The 16,759-nt window shown below is 39.3% G+C and overlaps 1 protein-coding gene across 1 annotated transcript in view; it reads right to left on the bottom strand.

Annotated features, from left to right (window-relative positions):
* The window catches only part of CDC123 (cell division cycle 123), a 33,253-nt gene extending 16,520 nt beyond the window's left edge, over nucleotides 1-16,733 (bottom strand). Inside the window, exons 1-6 of the mRNA XM_063153727.1 lie at nucleotides 16,574-16,733; nucleotides 14,739-14,810; nucleotides 12,845-12,899; nucleotides 11,919-11,951; nucleotides 9,410-9,505; nucleotides 5,715-5,821 (exon numbers count right to left, since the gene is read on the bottom strand). Coding sequence (XP_063009797.1) covers nucleotides 5,715-5,821; nucleotides 9,410-9,505; nucleotides 11,919-11,951; nucleotides 12,845-12,899; nucleotides 14,739-14,810; nucleotides 16,574-16,647 — 437 coding nt within the window. The 5' untranslated portion in view covers nucleotides 16,648-16,733. The remainder of the gene's footprint in view (nucleotides 1-5,714; nucleotides 5,822-9,409; nucleotides 9,506-11,918; nucleotides 11,952-12,844; nucleotides 12,900-14,738; nucleotides 14,811-16,573) is intronic.
* Between the last annotated feature and the right edge of the window lie 26 nt (nucleotides 16,734-16,759).

Genomic DNA, 16,759 nt, shown 5'->3' with positions numbered 1-16,759 from the left:
ATTTCCATGAACAAAGGATGCAAAACAGCACTGCAGCTCTGCACTCCTGATTCCATAGCATGGTATTTTCTAAATTAAGAGCCTTAAGAAATACTCTTACAAATCCCTTGAGAGTGGGATAAACAAAACTATTTCTACAACTGCAAGCAGATGTCAAGGTTTTGTCCCTTGTGAGGAGCTGACTCTGCTGGTCTCCCTTCAGGAGCTGGCAAGAATGGAGCAGTTATAAGGCAAGTCAGCTTCCATGTACCTTTTTGTCATTTTACAGTAAACCTTGTAACTTTCAAAAGGTATTCACAGAAGAACATGTGTTTTTCTTCCATTTCTACTCCCTGACCTTATTGGCAACAAACTACTTGGAAGCACAGAACTGTGTGAAGGGTCACTGCTGAGCAATAGTCCTAAATACAATATTTAGAGGATCTCCTTTTGGCAGTGAACTTCATTCAGCAACCCAAAAGTCTCACATAAACATTGCATTTGTAAGACATGGCTTCCCAGCCTTTGGTTTGAAGTGAAGAGCTATTGTAAGAGTTCATTCTGTATGCTGCCAGCAGAAATAAATTTCACACATTTTAGTTTAGACTTTAATATCCACAACACACAGAAAAGTAGGGCAATACAGGCAGGCTTTCCAAAAGCACAGTGATCAAACACATCATATATATATCTGTAAGCCTGTGTAAACAGATAACATCCTTCAGCTACAGTCTAGATTCCCCTCAATTCAAGATCTGTCAAAGCAACAGAAACAAACCCATGAGAGCTCACAGTTTTGCTGGAGTCAGGATTTCTCCCTTACTGGAGTATATGCCTATCATGCTGAAGAAAATATCCCCCTCACACACACACAAAGCCAATAATAAACTTATCTACAAAGGCAGCTGAAGTCCAGCATGTGGAGTTTTACAGTGCCTGCACGTGAGGGCTGGTATTGCCCCTCACAGCCTCCGTATCTGAGACTGGGGTTCCTGAAATCCACTTCATTCCAATTACAGCCTTTTCCAGCAGCCAAAAAACCCCAGCCTTATAATCAAAATTATTCCTTAACTCAACCCTAAAATATTTTGGGTAAGAGCTATGTGAGGAAGGATGGTTCCTGTTCCTTTGTAAATCACAAATCCTTGGGTGCCACCCCAAGCCCCACAGATGTGCAGGTATCTCTGCCAAATCAACCACACTGGCAAAAATACTGCAAGACACAGTAAGAATATTAATTTTTTTTTTACTCTTAATGACACAGGACTAAGTACAAATAAGGAAAAAATGGGTGTACACAGCACAAGACAAAATAAACTCATATTTCTGTAATTTAATTTTCCTTCTTAATATTATCATGAGTTTTCATTGACAAAAGGCCACCTTTGTTCTGTACACAGCACAAGACAAAATAAACTCATATTTCTGTAATCTAACTTTCCTTCTTAATATTATCATGAGTTTTCATTGACAAAAGGCCACCTTTGTTCAGGGAGTAAATTTTGGGTGACTTGAGGTTACAATTTTATATTTTTTACCAGCTCATTGTAGCATTTATTGATGAAACCTATCTCAACTTGTGTACTACAGATGAGCTTTTGATCTCTAGAGGCACAATGCTAAGTGGGGTGTCTTCAACCCACATCCTATTCAGGTTTGGGCATACTTGAAAGAACAATCACAGAGTTGTCAGGAACCCCAAACTGAGACATGCCTGGGCTGTGTTTTCTGAAGCCTCTGAAAACTGGCATTTTGAATGCTATAGGTGAAAGGATCAAGCTCTTCTGTTGTGTTCTGGTCAGCAGCTTTTTTACAGAGTTACACTTAGCAGACCAGAAGGATCAAGATCTCATATGTGGCAGCTCTGTGTCAAACTCCAAATGCAAATACTTGACCACCAGGACATGCTAGAGAAAGTGATTATGTAGGTCAGTTTTCAACATTGAGAAAAGCAAAAGGTTGGCAAGTTTCTCCAGTACCCACCCTGCTAAGAAAGTCATGAACTCACCTGCAAATCACTGAGAGAATTAGGAACTACTATGAACATGATAAGAATTGTAGAATTTATTCTGTACCTGATACTTCCCTGTTATTATCTCATGGCAAATTTAAAAATCTTATTTAAAAAAGAACAAGGAGAAGTTTTTAAGAGCCTTTGAACTGTATCTTTATTCCTCTTGCTGGAACTCTGAGGCCTAAAAGAAATTGGAAATTCATACACCACTGAAAAGAGAATCTTGTACCACACTGTAAATTGCTAGGAAAAATGGGAAAGAGTAAAACCTCAAAAAAAAAAAAAAAAATCGCTATCAAAGGCCTCATTTTCCACATCCTCTCGTGTGCAACTGCCTACCTTGAAACAGTTTATATTAAACCCAAACTATCAGCTCCTGCAAAAAGATACTGGAGTGCTAAGGCACATTCTTCATGGTCCAACACTGCCTCCTATGTTCTGTTAGGAGAACACAGGCTGTTATTCTTCCACATCTCAAAAAACATTGAAATTTCCCTGCAATTTGGAATTCAATATTAAAAGCAATAAGTTTGGCATCAGAAATGTTGTCAGAATGACATCATTAAAAGTACTGCTAATATTTCTACCAGCCTCAAGGTGAGCAATCAATCATATTTTAACAAAACACAGTCCACCTATTCTAACAATAAGGAAGAAAACTGTATTTTACACCAATACATCCACCAGGGCTATACAGAGCTTTCTGCTCAAAAGAGTTTTAATCACTTAACAGAAATCCCAGTTAGAAAAGGAATTTTTTTTTTATCACATATACTCAACACTAAATTTCTGAAAGCCTACATTAATTCCTGAAAAATTAAGATCACACCACCCACAAGATTTTTTGTGAACTCAGCTAAGTAAATTACAATGCTGACTTTGAAGCAGAAACAACATCAACTGCATTAATGAGTACATTGCTCTGAAGTCTTTGATAATTTGTTTAAAATTAACATGCTGGAAAAGGTAATTTATTAGTCTGAACTCTTCAACCAAGGTGTCAGCATCATGAGAGAATCCAAACATTTAAAACAGTGAAAGCAATCTAATCATGCTCAGTATATTTGCAATGAGTCCATATTTTTTAATAGTTTGTATTGGAGCATTACATGATTGAAATTTTCTCAGAACTTGAGACAGTTTAGAATTATAAGGGCATTCCCTGAGCTGAGCAATGTTTAGAGGCAGACAGGAAATGGGAGAGGAAGAAAAAGCACAGAAAGTGATTTGCCTGAAGTCCTGAATCATTGGCTTAAATTTCTAGGTCAAAACCCAGATCTACAAATTTCCATTGCAGCACATTTACCATATTATGACCCATGAAGTGGATATTTAAGTTTATAAAATTGCACAGGAAACAAAACAACAACACCAAAAAAAGAGTATTCAGGATTTCAGCTGTTACTTATGTAAGGCAAGAAACCTTTAGACCTTACTGAGCATTACTGACAAAGTAGAAATATAGTGCATTTCTCCTCTCTCCAAGTAGTCCTTCCAAGGGATTTGGATGCATTATGTATGTAATTTTCATTTGTTCAGCACTTCAGGTTCTTATGCCAGCTACATTTTTAATTTCTGCTTGCTAAGGCCTAGAGAACTGGCAGCTAATCAATAGGATAATTAAGGACGACCACTGTTCTGATTTAGCAATAATCATTGCACTGTTTGGGGACATTCTGTACAAATAACTTTGTCATTTAGAAATACCAAGCAGAGACTGGACAATAATATATGCTTTAATCAAGTATGACATAGTCACAAATTACAAGATATACACAGAGACCAAGGTGATTTCCCACAATCATGCCATAAGCTTTATTTTTTTACCACCTTAGCTGTGCTATATGGTGTTCTTATCACATTGGAAAAGGAGCCTAAAGGACTGGAGCAGAGGAGTTTGAGGTGCTGCCTTTCTCCCACAGCAGGATCAGGAGGAGGGAATGTGCCTGCTATGCCACCACTGTTCTTGTGTGAACTTCAGGTTAAATCACTGACGCTCCAAGGCATCAGCCATGCTGAGAAACCTCACACCACAGCCCCAGAATGTCCTCACTGCCCCTCCCAGCAAGCCAGTGCTGACTGCAGGGGGGAAGAGCTGAGGCACTGATTGGAACTGACACAAGATTAATCCAGACAGAAAATGCACTGATTTCAGTATCAGAGAAGGTGGTTGAACCAATTCATTCTACCACACAAAGAGCTGCCACATCTAAATCAAGTGGCACTTGCTGAACACTTGCTTGTCTCTGAGACTCACTAGAAAACAATCAAACAGGAATTCTGCAAAGAGCTCTGGGTACTTTTTGCTGGACCTCTTTATGCATGAAGACAGTAAATACAAACTCTATACAGTTTAACATTCACAAAGGGATGATGCAAAGGTCTTTTCAAACCTGCAAGAATCACTCCTGAAAGCCATTGCAACAAAAATCTTACTATTCAACTCTGTGAGCAAGCCATCCTCCAGACACCCCACCTTTCATTAGGGGAAACCACAAAAAGCAGCTCCTTGGGCAGGCACCAAAGGCTTCTGAGAATTCACTCACCTCTGACATGTAAACTACAGATTTCTCATCTCCCCCATTCCTCTCATTCTCTGGGACCCTATAATCAAGAATTCTCATTCTTCACAATTGTTTCCCAAGCCAAACATACTTTTTAAACTGTTTTATCACTCAAATATCTTCTCCCCTCCTCCTTAGTCTCTTCCCCAGCACCTCCTCTCATTGCAGGTTAGGTATGATGTAAAACCCAACATGAGAACTGGACTTACAGCCTTGCTGTCAAAAACTCTTTTTTTTTTTCCATGTACCAAGAAGGGGAAGAGAGTCTCATTAAAGTTGGAGGATTAAAAAAGAAGGCAGTTGCACAGCATTAATGTTAAAAGGCTTTACTTATACACTCTAAAAATAAAATTTTTGTCAAGACATAAGCCACTTGACATGAAACTTACACCTGTTAACCCCTTATAAGGCACCTAGAACAATGGCTCTGCATTTGACTGAGTCTCCAGAAAGATCCTGTACAGTAAATAAGCACTGAATAATTACTGGAAAAGAATTTCTCAGCCATGGATTGCCACTTATCTTTGAAAATCTGTGTGTCTAGGAAATACAAAAAGTAACCATAGTAACAGAAATATCAACTCCAGTAATCTCATTTTCTTTGAGAAAAATGCTGTATTTTAGAAATGAGTGACATAAATCAAGGAGACACAGGTACTACAAGAGGAAACCATTCCTATACAATTAAATACTCCCTTCAAGTGAGCAGATAAAAATCAACCCCAAGCACATCATATTTTTAATTTCATCTGTAATTGCTATCCTTAGTCACCTGCAATGAATTTGTTTCTAGAGCTACAAGAACTTGGGTTCAGAACAAGCTCTAGAAACAGGTGAAATATATTAGCAGAAGTCTCAAGCATCTTCCAGGCAGTCACACTAAACCTCAACAGCTTTAAAATAAGAGGACATGGTAAAGTCACACTGTAAGTGGCACCAATAAGGAGGGTAACAACAAGTAAACACCAAGAGGGGTGGGAAGGCAAAAAATCTCAAGAATACAACATGACTTGCTCTGGAAAGGTGGTAAAAAAATATAATCTTTGCCCATACTGTCAAGGCACACTGGTTGCCTGTGCTACTTTCATGTGTTTCTGGTTTGCTTTTGGCTGTTCCTGGCTGTGTGTAAGTAATTTGTCTGCTGGAAATGAACTTACGGCTGGGTGAGGTCACGGGTGATGAAATCTGAACTCTTGAAGAGGAGGAAGATGTCACTGAGAGCTTTACATTTCAGAGAGCTGTTCATTGCTATCCAGTAGGCATCCTAAAGAAACAGAGATTACCTGAAACACACCTTTATTAGCAGGAGAGACTGCAAACTTCAAGTCTATCTAAATATTATGCAACGTTTGAAATACATGCAGAAAAGTATTTCTTTTTATTTTGAGGAAAACTTCATTAGTGGTTAAAAGAGACAAGATAATTATTGCTTTTCTTATGAATACTCTGATGAAAGCAGTACAAATTCATTTGCAAAATTAGGTTTTTGCCTTACTGCTTCCAGGAACTTTCTTGGAATGCTTGATTGAACACAATGTCTCTTGAGAACACAAAACAACAATATTTGGGTGCACTCATCCTTATGGTATAGTTAGGAGTACTTAAAATTAACTAGAGGGAAGTTTATTGTCTTTTTTTTTTTTTTTTTTTGAAACTGTGGTGTTTTAATCTTTATACCAGGTAAATTTTTCAACTAGTATCCTGAATTTGAGCCTGCCCATCACAAAACCATCTGTGACCAGGACATAGGTTTTAGATAGGAAAGTGCTGCCATGCATCAGCCTCCCTAAAAATGCACCATCACCACCTAGTGATGGACAAAATACGAGTACCTAAAATTAACTAGAGGAGAGTTTATTGCCTTTTTTTGTCATATATAGTGACAGATAAGATATGAGTATCTAAAATTAACTAGAGGAAAGTTGGTTTTTTTGGTACTGTGGTGCTTTTCATCTTTACATCAGGTAAAGGTTTCAACTAGTATCCTGAACAAGAGCCTGCCCATCACACAACCATCTGGGACCAGGATATAGGTTTTAGATAGTAAAGCCAGTGCTTTTCATGCATCAGCCTCCCTAAAAATCACCATCTAATGATAGAGAAGATATGAGTACTTAAAATTAACTAGGGGAAAGTTTATTGCCTTTTTTTGTCATACATAGTGATAGACGAAATAGGAGTACCTAAAATTAACTAAAGGAGAATTTATTACCTCTTTTTTGAAACTGTGCTGCTTTTCATCCTTATACCAGGTAAAGGTTTCAACTACTATCCTGAACTAGTTTTAGATAGGAAAGTCAGTGCTGCCATGGATCAGCCTCCCTAAAAATGCACCATCACCACCTAGTGATGGACAAGATATGAGTAGCTAAAATTAACTAGAGGAAAGTTTATTGCCTTTTTTTTTTTTGAAACTATGGTGCTTTTCATCTTTACACCAGGTAAAGTTTTCAACTGTATCCTGACCAAGAAAAGCCTGCCCATCACACAACATCTGTGACCAGGATAAAGGTTTTAGATAGTAAAGTCAGTGCTGCCATTCATCAGCCTCCCTAAAAATGCACCATCACCACCTAGTGATGGACAAGATATGAGTACCTAAAATTAACTAGAGGAGAGTTTATTGCCTTTTTTATTTTTTGAAATTGTGGTGCTTTTATTCTTTCTGCCAGGTAAAGGTTTCAACTAGTATCCTGAACAACAGCCTGTCCATCACACAACCATCTGTGACCAGGACATAGGTTTTAGATAGTAAAGTCAGTGCTTTTCATGCATCAGCCTCCCTAAAAATCACCATCTAATGATAGAGAAGATATCAGTACCTAAAATTAACTAGGGGAAAGTTTATTGCCTTTTTTTGTCATATATAGTGATAGATGAGATAGGAGTACCTAAAATTAACTAAAGGAGAGTTTATTACCTTTTTTTTTTGAAACTGTGCTGCTTTTCATCTTTATACCAGGTAAAGGTTTCAACTAGTATCCTGAACTAGTTTTAGATAGGAAAGTCAGTGCTGCCATGGATCAGCCTCCCTAAAAATGCACCATCACCACCTAGTGATAGACAAGATATGAGTAGCTAAAATTAACTAGAGGAAAGTTTATTGCCTTTTTTTTTTTTTGAAACTGTGGTGCTTTTCATCTTTACACCAGGTAAAGTTTTCAACTGTATCCTGACCAAGAAAAGCCTGCCCATCACACAACATCTGTGACCAGGATATGGGTTTTAGATAGTAAAGTCAGTGCTTTTCATGCATCAGCCTCCCTAAAAATCACCATCTAATGATAGAGAAGATATGAGTACTTAAAATTAACTAGGGGAAAGTTTATTGCCTTTTTTTGTCATACATAGTGATAGACGAAATAGGAGTACCTAAAATTAACTAAAGGAGAATTTATTACCTTTTTTTTGAAACTGTGCTGCTTTTCATCCTTATACCAGGTAAAGGTTTCAACTACTATCCTGAACTAGTTTTAGATAGGAAAGTCAGTGCTGCCATGGATCAGCCTCCCTAAAAATGCACCATCACTACCTAGTGATAGACAAGATATGAGTAGCTAAAATTAACTAGAGGAAAGTTTATTGCCTTTTTTTTTTTGAAACTGTGGTGCTTTTCATCTTTACACCAGGTAAAGTTTTCAACTGTATCCTGACCAAGAAAAGCCTGCCCATCACACAACATCTGTGACCAGGATATAGGTTTTAGATAGTAAAGTCAGTGCTGCCATTCATCAGCCTCCCTAAAAATGCACCATCACCACCTAGTGATGGACAAGATATGAGTACCTAAAATTAACTAGAGGAGAGTTTATTGCCTTTTTTTTTTTTTTGAAATTGTGGTGCTTTTATTCTTTCTGCCAGGTAAAGGTTTCAACTAGTATCCTGAACAAGAGCCTGCCCATCACACAACCATCTGTGACCAGGATATAGGTTTTACATAGTAAAGTCAGTGCTTTTCATGCATCAGCCTCCCTAAAAATCACCATCTAATGATAGAGAAGATATGAGTACCTAAAATTAACTAGGGGAAAGTTTATTGCCGTTTTGTCATATATAGTGATAGATGAGATAGGAGTACCTAAAATTAACTAAAGGAGAGTTTATTACCTTTTTTTTGAAACTGTGCTGCTTTTCATCCTTATACCAGGTAAAGGTTTCAACTACTATCCTGAACAAGTTTTAGATAGGAAAGTCAGTGCTGCCATGGATCAGCCTCCCTAAAAATGCACCATCACCACCTAGTGATGGACAAGATATGAGTACCTAAAATTAACTAGAGGAGAGTTTATTGCCTTTTTTTTTTTTTTTTGAAATTGTGGTGCTTTTATTCTTTCTGCCAGGTAAAGGTTTCAACTAGTATCCTGAACAAGAGCCTGCCCATCACACAACCATCTGTGACCAGGATATAGGTTTTAGATAGTAAAGTCAGTGCTTTTCATGCATTAGCCTCCCTAAAAATCACCATCTAATGATGGAGAAGATATGAGTACCTAAAACTAACTAGAGGAAAGTTTATTGCCTTTTTTTTGAAACTGTGCTGCTTTTCATCTTTATACCAGGTAAAGGTTTCAACTAGTATCCTGAACTAGTTTTAGATAGGAAAGTCAGTGCTGCCATGCATCAGCCTCCCTAAAAATGCACCATCACCACCCAGTGACAGACAAGGTATCAGTGAAGTGGTGGATTCCACTTAAGAGTAGAGAATTCACCACCTCACTGATATCTTGTGTATCACTTCTTCCTTCATCAGAACCACTAGTCACTTCTTCTTTCCAAAGCACTGAGAGAAAACAAAGACAAAACATTTTGTATTACAACATCTGTCATAAGTTTTGGGAGCCAGCATTCTTACCCTTGGAGCACTCCAGTTGAGTTTAGGAAAAACACTGCCACCCAAGGAACTTATTGCTTCATGAACTTTAGCTGTGAACTCAGGAAATTCTGGTGCCTGAACAAAGAACAACAGCAAAAAAAATAAAATTTCAATACATTTAATAGAAGTGTAGCCATCTTCTAAATACTATTAGAAATACCTATTGCATTAGAATTAAGTCCAAAATCAGTATGAACCTCAGAAACATACTGTACAATAAACTTATTTAAATAAATCACTTTATCAAATCTGTCATTTTTTCAATCAGAGAAAACTGAAAATGCTCCCAGTTCTCATCTCATTACTAGCAGGTATCATGAACTTCAGGAGAAAACCCAAAACATCATAACAGTCACCATGAAAACTGCAATAGCTGTCAAATAACCAAACCTTAAATCCTTACCTGTTGGTTTATATTCTGTGGTAAATTATTGTATACAAATAAGATCCAGTAATATTTAAACTTCTAAAGAGTGATTTTAGAATTAAACATATCTTTATCAATTCCTAGGCAATTTGAGTGACAGCTGCTCATTCAGGCTCTAGTTTTATAAAATGTTAGTAATACTTTAACTAATCTGCTCTTCAATTAGGTCTTAAAGTAGCTGCTTAACAATATGTTGATTCAAAATAGAGGACAGACTGCAAAGGCTGGAGTAGAAAACCTTGCCTTGTAAAGATTACATTGAAGATCTGAAATTGAGGTAAAAAAACCCCCAACTCTTCAGGCTGCTCCAAACTCTACCCTGAATGTGGTGCTACAGAAAATAAACAGGTTGCTGACCTTTAAAATAATATGAAAGGATTTGAAGCATATGTCAAAGATTTTTCATATAATAGGATTTATAGCAAGAAGTATATAGGAACATGATTTTTACCTATTTTGAAACTCAATTCAAAAGTAACTCCTAGGCTAAAGCTAATTGATACCTCTAAAACAACAAAACCCTCACAGCCATACAAGTGAATAAAAAAACTCATACATGCTGCCATCTCCTCACTGCAGCTTCCCCAAATGCAAACACCTTAAAAAACCTTCTCACATTTTAGTGCAGTGACCTGGACTGAACTTAAAGCATTCCGAACCTTTCCTTCATGTTACCTTGTCTCCATGGGAAACTACACTCGGAAAACTGAAAAAAAACACTTCTCTAATTTTATTTTTAGACTTCCAGTTGATTCTGGAAACTGCTCCTGCAAGAAGTAAAACTCTTCATCCCCTGCATTCTGATCCAAGCTTCTCTTGTTTTGACAGGAATCAGGAGTCCTGCTATATATGTAATACCAGCACATGCTGAGCCTCCTTGGGAAAATGTTACCAATGTGTTATTTGATTAATACAAGAGGATAAATGCACACACAAGAGGAAAGTTCTACAACTGCATAAACAAGCTGGACTCCATCATTTCCTGAATTCTGAATGCCTGGCTTTGTAGCCATTAACATTAATGCAGTTATTCTAAAACAGAATTTTGTGCCCCTGCACTGGTCTCATGAGGAAGCTACAGACTTACCTAGATATACAAGAGTGATTTGCCCTGTGCTCTTCTGACAGGTAAATACCTCTTAATTATGAATTTCCTTATTGTGTTCTACATTATAACAGAACCTGATTAAAAACTCTGGTTTTACTTATTTAGCATCATCACCATGAGCTTTGCAAGCCATGTTGGATCCTAAACCCTTTTGTTTTAAATAATTGACAATTAAGGGAAACTAGGTTATCAAAGGTTAAACATTTGAACTGAAGCTTAATCAGAGTGCACAAATTTGAAATGCAATAAACTCTAGGCTATAAATTCTGTGCTAGCAGAAGCACCACTCAAAGCAGGGCTGTGATTATGTGGCACCTCATCCAACATGAACCATTCCACACCCTGATGAACATTAGGGAGATAAAGTCACAGCATCGATGGCAGACAAGTGCCTTGAGTACTTTAACTCTGACAGTGACAGGGCAACAGCAAATTTCAAAAAAAAAAAAAGATGTAAGAAAAACATCAAGAAAGCCTGGTTTGTATCCATTATGATCCTGACCCCATGTGCAAGGAAACCACAAACACAGGAAAAGAAAAAATAACATGATAGAGAGAGATGTACTAAGAAGAAATAATGGCACATCAAGAGAAAAGTTGTGAATATTAAGCTGCAGGGGCTTGGCTCCTTCTGCATCCAGTCTGATTAAATAATTTGGAGATACTCAAAGTGGTGAAAATGAAAGAGCTATATTTAGAGCTGTACTGCAGCTCATTTCCTAGGGTCTAACAAGTGTATGATTGTCAGGGATGAAGAAAAGTGTTTTATTTTGGTTAAATAAAATTAAGCCAGCAAAACCTTTTGGAAGTTACAGACATCTATACTGCCACCCATCTAAAATGGTCTGAAAAATGTTAAATACAGCAAGAGATATCTCTAACCAAGTTTGTATCACAAGGCTGCAGAAAGGAAACTGCTGCCAAACCCCCACTGGGCTTTTACAGGACCTTACCTTAAGTGTTGTAGTGTTCTCATCATCTGACCACTGTTCAAAATAAGAACAAAGCAAAGGTTTGATAAGGTTTGATAAGGCTTGATCAAAATAAGAACAAAACAAAGCTCAGTTTCCTGAGCCATCCTTTGTAATTTATGAGAATATCAGAATTCATGCAGCCTCTTACAACATGGAGTTGTTCAAATCATTGCCCCAGACAGCATAACATCACCATCCTGCAATTATTTTGGCTGTAAAGTAAGACAGGAAAACACTGAATATTCAGTGTTTGGGTAAGAGCTGTGTGGAGTTATGTAGCTCCAGTTAAAAGCTATGGAGAGCAGAAGTACTGCTCTAAAGTACTGATAAAAAGAGAGTTTCAAATTTGATTTATTTCAGAAAGATGGACATTTCAGAACTCAGTTTTCCCAATCTACAGCTTGTCTCCAGCTCCAGCACTTCCATCCTTAGACCCATAATCCATTAGCTTCACTTTTATTTATTTTTCATCTCCTTTTTGTACCTTCTGTCACTTGTAATTACAACATTTTTCAGTGTTTTCCCTCTAGAATGGCCTTCTGAGTTATTATGGCCTCAGAAACTTTCACTGTTTGTTGAAGTAACTACTCCAAATGTACTCCTAATTTTTCAGGGCATGAAACAGCATTAAGTTCAATTTCCACATTCCTCAATCATGATTACAAATGCAATTATCAAGAAATGAAAAATAAAAAAAAAAATATCTTGTGTGGAAGAGCATGGAAATATCTTAAACCTTCCCTGACTTTCCAGCATAAGTGATCACATATTTATGTTTTTCATGGCAAATACCACATGATAATTATTTCTGTGAAGGACTCTCCACACCTATAAATTATGCAGAAAAAGTTATACACTCATATTTTTCTCCAGAGGCTCGACATTAATTTGGATTTTATGCTGACCTGTATCTCCTCTGCATCATCACTCCCCTCCTGAGCATGACTTGGTGGATCTTCTCTGAAACAAAAAATTAACAGGAAAAAAAATTAAGCACTGGAGTTTGACTTGACCACATCCATTACATTTCCACAGCATTTCCAGCTCTTAATGTTAAAATGTTTTCATAAGAAAATTAAACCTCAGAACCCTGGCAGAGAAAAATGAGAGATGCCAGTACTGAAAACTAAAGACCAAATAGCTGGCATTAGGCCTAGGTCCCACTCTGAACATTTTGTTTCTTTCAAACTAGCAGATCACTTTTTGCTCTAAAACACCATAATTGAAGCTTTTCAGCACCCTGTCAATGATTTTTTGACACCCTGTTAATGATTCTTTTCCAACTTTACTGTACTCTGACACAAACACAAATTAATTTTTTTTAATAAGTTCAATTAAAATTTTTGCTTCCATACTCCCTTTCCAAGTAAAAATTCATAAACCTTGAGTTTCAAATGTCAACTTGTGAATTTCTAGCTCTGAAAAGAAATTGTCCAGACACTCAGCACACAGACCAAAGATGATCCCATGGAAAGTGGAGAGTGCAGCAAACAGGGCAAGGTCAAATGTACATCCCTGGCAAAAGTCAATTCTCAGACAAGCTGAGTCTCTGCAGATCCACAAGGACTCAACCATCAACCCAGTTTTTGAGATCTAGAGGACAGATAGGGGTGCACTGAAGGTTAGAGGCAATCTTGGCCTTGACTGCAACAAGATCACATTCACTTATAGCTAAGGAAATTCAACTCAGAGAAAAAAATGGGTTCTAAAATGAAATTTAACTGCAAACATCTTAAAAGTGTAATTTAAGTCAATCATACAGCTGTCCATTACTCCATTGAAGACAGCAAAATTGTAGAACACTGCTAAGCCAAACCTTCAATTTCAGCTTTTCTGAAGGCTTATTAAAATCTAGAGCTGCTGCTAAATAGATCCCACAATTCTGCAGAAGCAGGTGACAATGATACTTCTGACCCAGAATAGTTTAAAAAACAATTCTAATTTTCTGGATATCCTTTAATAAGAAAAATAATTTAGAAATTAAAAATTAAACCCCTTAATGTTTACAAGGCATTTAAACAGCTTCCATTTTTATATAAATTGATAGCTGATAAATCAAACCAAGCTCCCTTTCACACACACAGCCTCACTGGCTGCTCTGCAAGGGGCAAACTCCCAGTTAGGGAATCCTGGAGTGAGGACTGATTTCTGAGTCTGATCATTGACAAGATGCAGGCAGCAACCATTCCACAAGGGAAGCACACACTGAGATCCCACACAGAAACAAAGAGCAAGGCCTGTGTCCTTACCAACTGCTCCTGCATCCTCCCCACTCACTGTTCTGCACCCAAAATCCTGGCATGGGTGTTCACACAGGACATTCAGCTTTGTCATAAGCATGAATTACCAATATGCAAATAATTATATCAAATGTTACTAATTACTGAGTCTGTCTAGAGCTTATTTTATTGAGAATTAAGCTCAGGAAATGTCACTTCACCCCTGGACTGGCATGGGACAGGTCAAGCCTATGAATTGGACCCAACCAGATCCAAATAAGCAAACACAAACCATCAGCTAAGCATCCCAAAGAATGGTGGAGAAAAAAATGAAAGGACTGTCCACTTGGTCTAGAAGGAACTGTAGTTCATGGATTTTAGGATCTGCTTCAGGCACCAGCAAATCCAGCTGTACTAACAACAGTCAGCCCATTCACATGCTCACAGTGTCAGGTTTACTGCAGTCACACTGCTCAAATTGAAAAACTCATTATACTCAATACAATATGAATACACAAAATAGTGCTGTGAATAAAAAATGGCATTAATACTTGGAAGCTGGGGAGAAAACACACTTTACCTTCCAGAAACCACCAGTGTTCCATCATCCAGCAAATACTCTTTCACATTCTCTGGTAGGGGAAGAATAACACTGGAAGAAATGTGAAAATCTCTTTAGTACTTTGTTATTACTTGTTATACTAAAATCCTAGTGGAATAAAGTAATTTGGTTTTTTTCATAGCACATACCCCAACAACCCATCTTATCCCTCACCCAAAAAAGCAATGCCCATTTTCCCTCCATGGAAGCACAGGACAAAAATTTTAGATGAAATACACAAAAATGCCCCACTCCTTCAAAGCTCTAAGAAATTCCAAGTAAAATTGTGTGCAGCTTGTGAGGAGACAACACGTTGCTCAAACTAAAGGTTTTCCTTCTGAAATCCAAATCAAAATTTGCCCGTGCCATCCTAACATTCCAAAAACACAGAACTATCACTAAACTTACCAAAAATAAACACTAAGAAAGATAAAAGATCAAATGCTTTGATTACTAAAAGCATGATGTCAGCACTTTTTGATCCAGCAGGGCAGCTATCTCAACTTTCTTCCCTGAGCTACTGGTAGTTCTTGTAACCATCTCATGACCTCCAGCAGCACCTTAGAAACTGCAGAACTTCCTATGGCTTCCAGAAATACACAGGAACACCAAACTGGCCACTTGGGTTGGATCTGTTCAGTCACAGTTTAAGCAGGAATAGCAATGTGGATACAGGATGTGGATAATAAGAACAGAGTGGATATCTGCTGATGCTCAGCATGGAGTCCCACCAGGAGAGCAGGGAGCACAGGGGTGCCTGGCCTGCCCCAGGGCTTCCCAAAACATCCCTTGGGATGTGGAGACAAGACCCCAGCTCCCTGGGCTGCAGCTGATGGCTCAATCAATCCTTCACGACCTCCAGCCCAGCTCTGCCCCACACAGGCCCCTCTATGTCAGCCAACCCCACAGAATCCAGAATGGGTCAGGCTGGAAGGGAGCACAGGGCTCAGCTGCTCCAGCCTCCCTGCTCAGGCAGGGCCATCCCAGGGCACAGGGCACAGGGATGTGCCCAGACCCTTCTGGAACATCTCCAGTGAGGGAGACTCCACAGCCTCTCTGGGCAACCTGCTCCAGTGCTCGGTCACTGCCCAGGACAGAAATTCTTCCTCATGTTCAGGTGGAACTGCTGGGCATCAATTTCTTCCCTTTGCCCTCTATTGCTGGGCACCACCAAGCAGAGCCTGCTCCATCCTTTGGCACCCCCTCTTTGGATATTTATATCCATTAATGAAGTCCCCTCTCAGTCATCTCTTTTTCCTTTCAGTACTTTAAGGGAACTTGCAGGAAAGATGGAGCAAGATTATTTACAAGAGCTTGGAGTGACAGCACGTGGGGAAATGGGTTCAAAGTGAGAGAGTCAGTTTAGATACATATTAGTGTTATAAATTCTTTCTTGTGAGGGTGCTGAGGCCCTGGCACAGGCTGCCCAGAGAAGCTGTGGCTGCCCCATCCCCGGAGGGTGGAAGGAGCTTGGAGCACCCTGGTCTAGAGGAGGGTGTCCCTGCCCATGGCAGGGGATTGGAACCAGAAGATCTTTAAGGTCCCTCCTAACCCAAACCACTCTGGGCTCCCCGAGGCTGAGCAGGCCCAGCACCCTCAGCTTTTCCAGTCCCTTAACACGCTCGGAGCCCTGCACCAGACCCGCTCCAGGATCTCCATGTCCCTCCTGCTCTGAGGAGCGCAGAAGCGAACACAGCACGCCAGGTGAGCTCAGCAGGGCTGAGGGGAGGAGCAGGACACCCTCCCGCGCCCCACACGCTCCCTTAATACCCGCACCGCCTCCCGCAGCCCCCGCCGCCCCTCACCGCCCGCACCTGCGGATGGTGACTGCCTTGAAGAGCGGGTACCACACGGAGAACTGGCAGTGCGCCACCTGCTCCTTCTTCATCCTCCTCTTCCTCCTCCTCAGCGCGGCCGCTCCCGGAAGCTCCCGCTCCGCCCGGAACCTCCCGCGCAGCTCCGGGCGCCGCCCGGCGCCATCGCCGGCGCACAGGGCCCGG

The sequence above is a fragment of the Melospiza melodia genome, chromosome 4 (genome assembly GCF_035770615.1).
Source record: "Melospiza melodia melodia isolate bMelMel2 chromosome 4, bMelMel2.pri, whole genome shotgun sequence".
NCBI lineage: Eukaryota > Metazoa > Chordata > Aves > Passeriformes > Passerellidae > Melospiza > Melospiza melodia.
The sequence above is the reverse complement of the archived record's forward strand: the minus strand, read 5'-3'. Positions and strand labels throughout refer to the sequence as shown.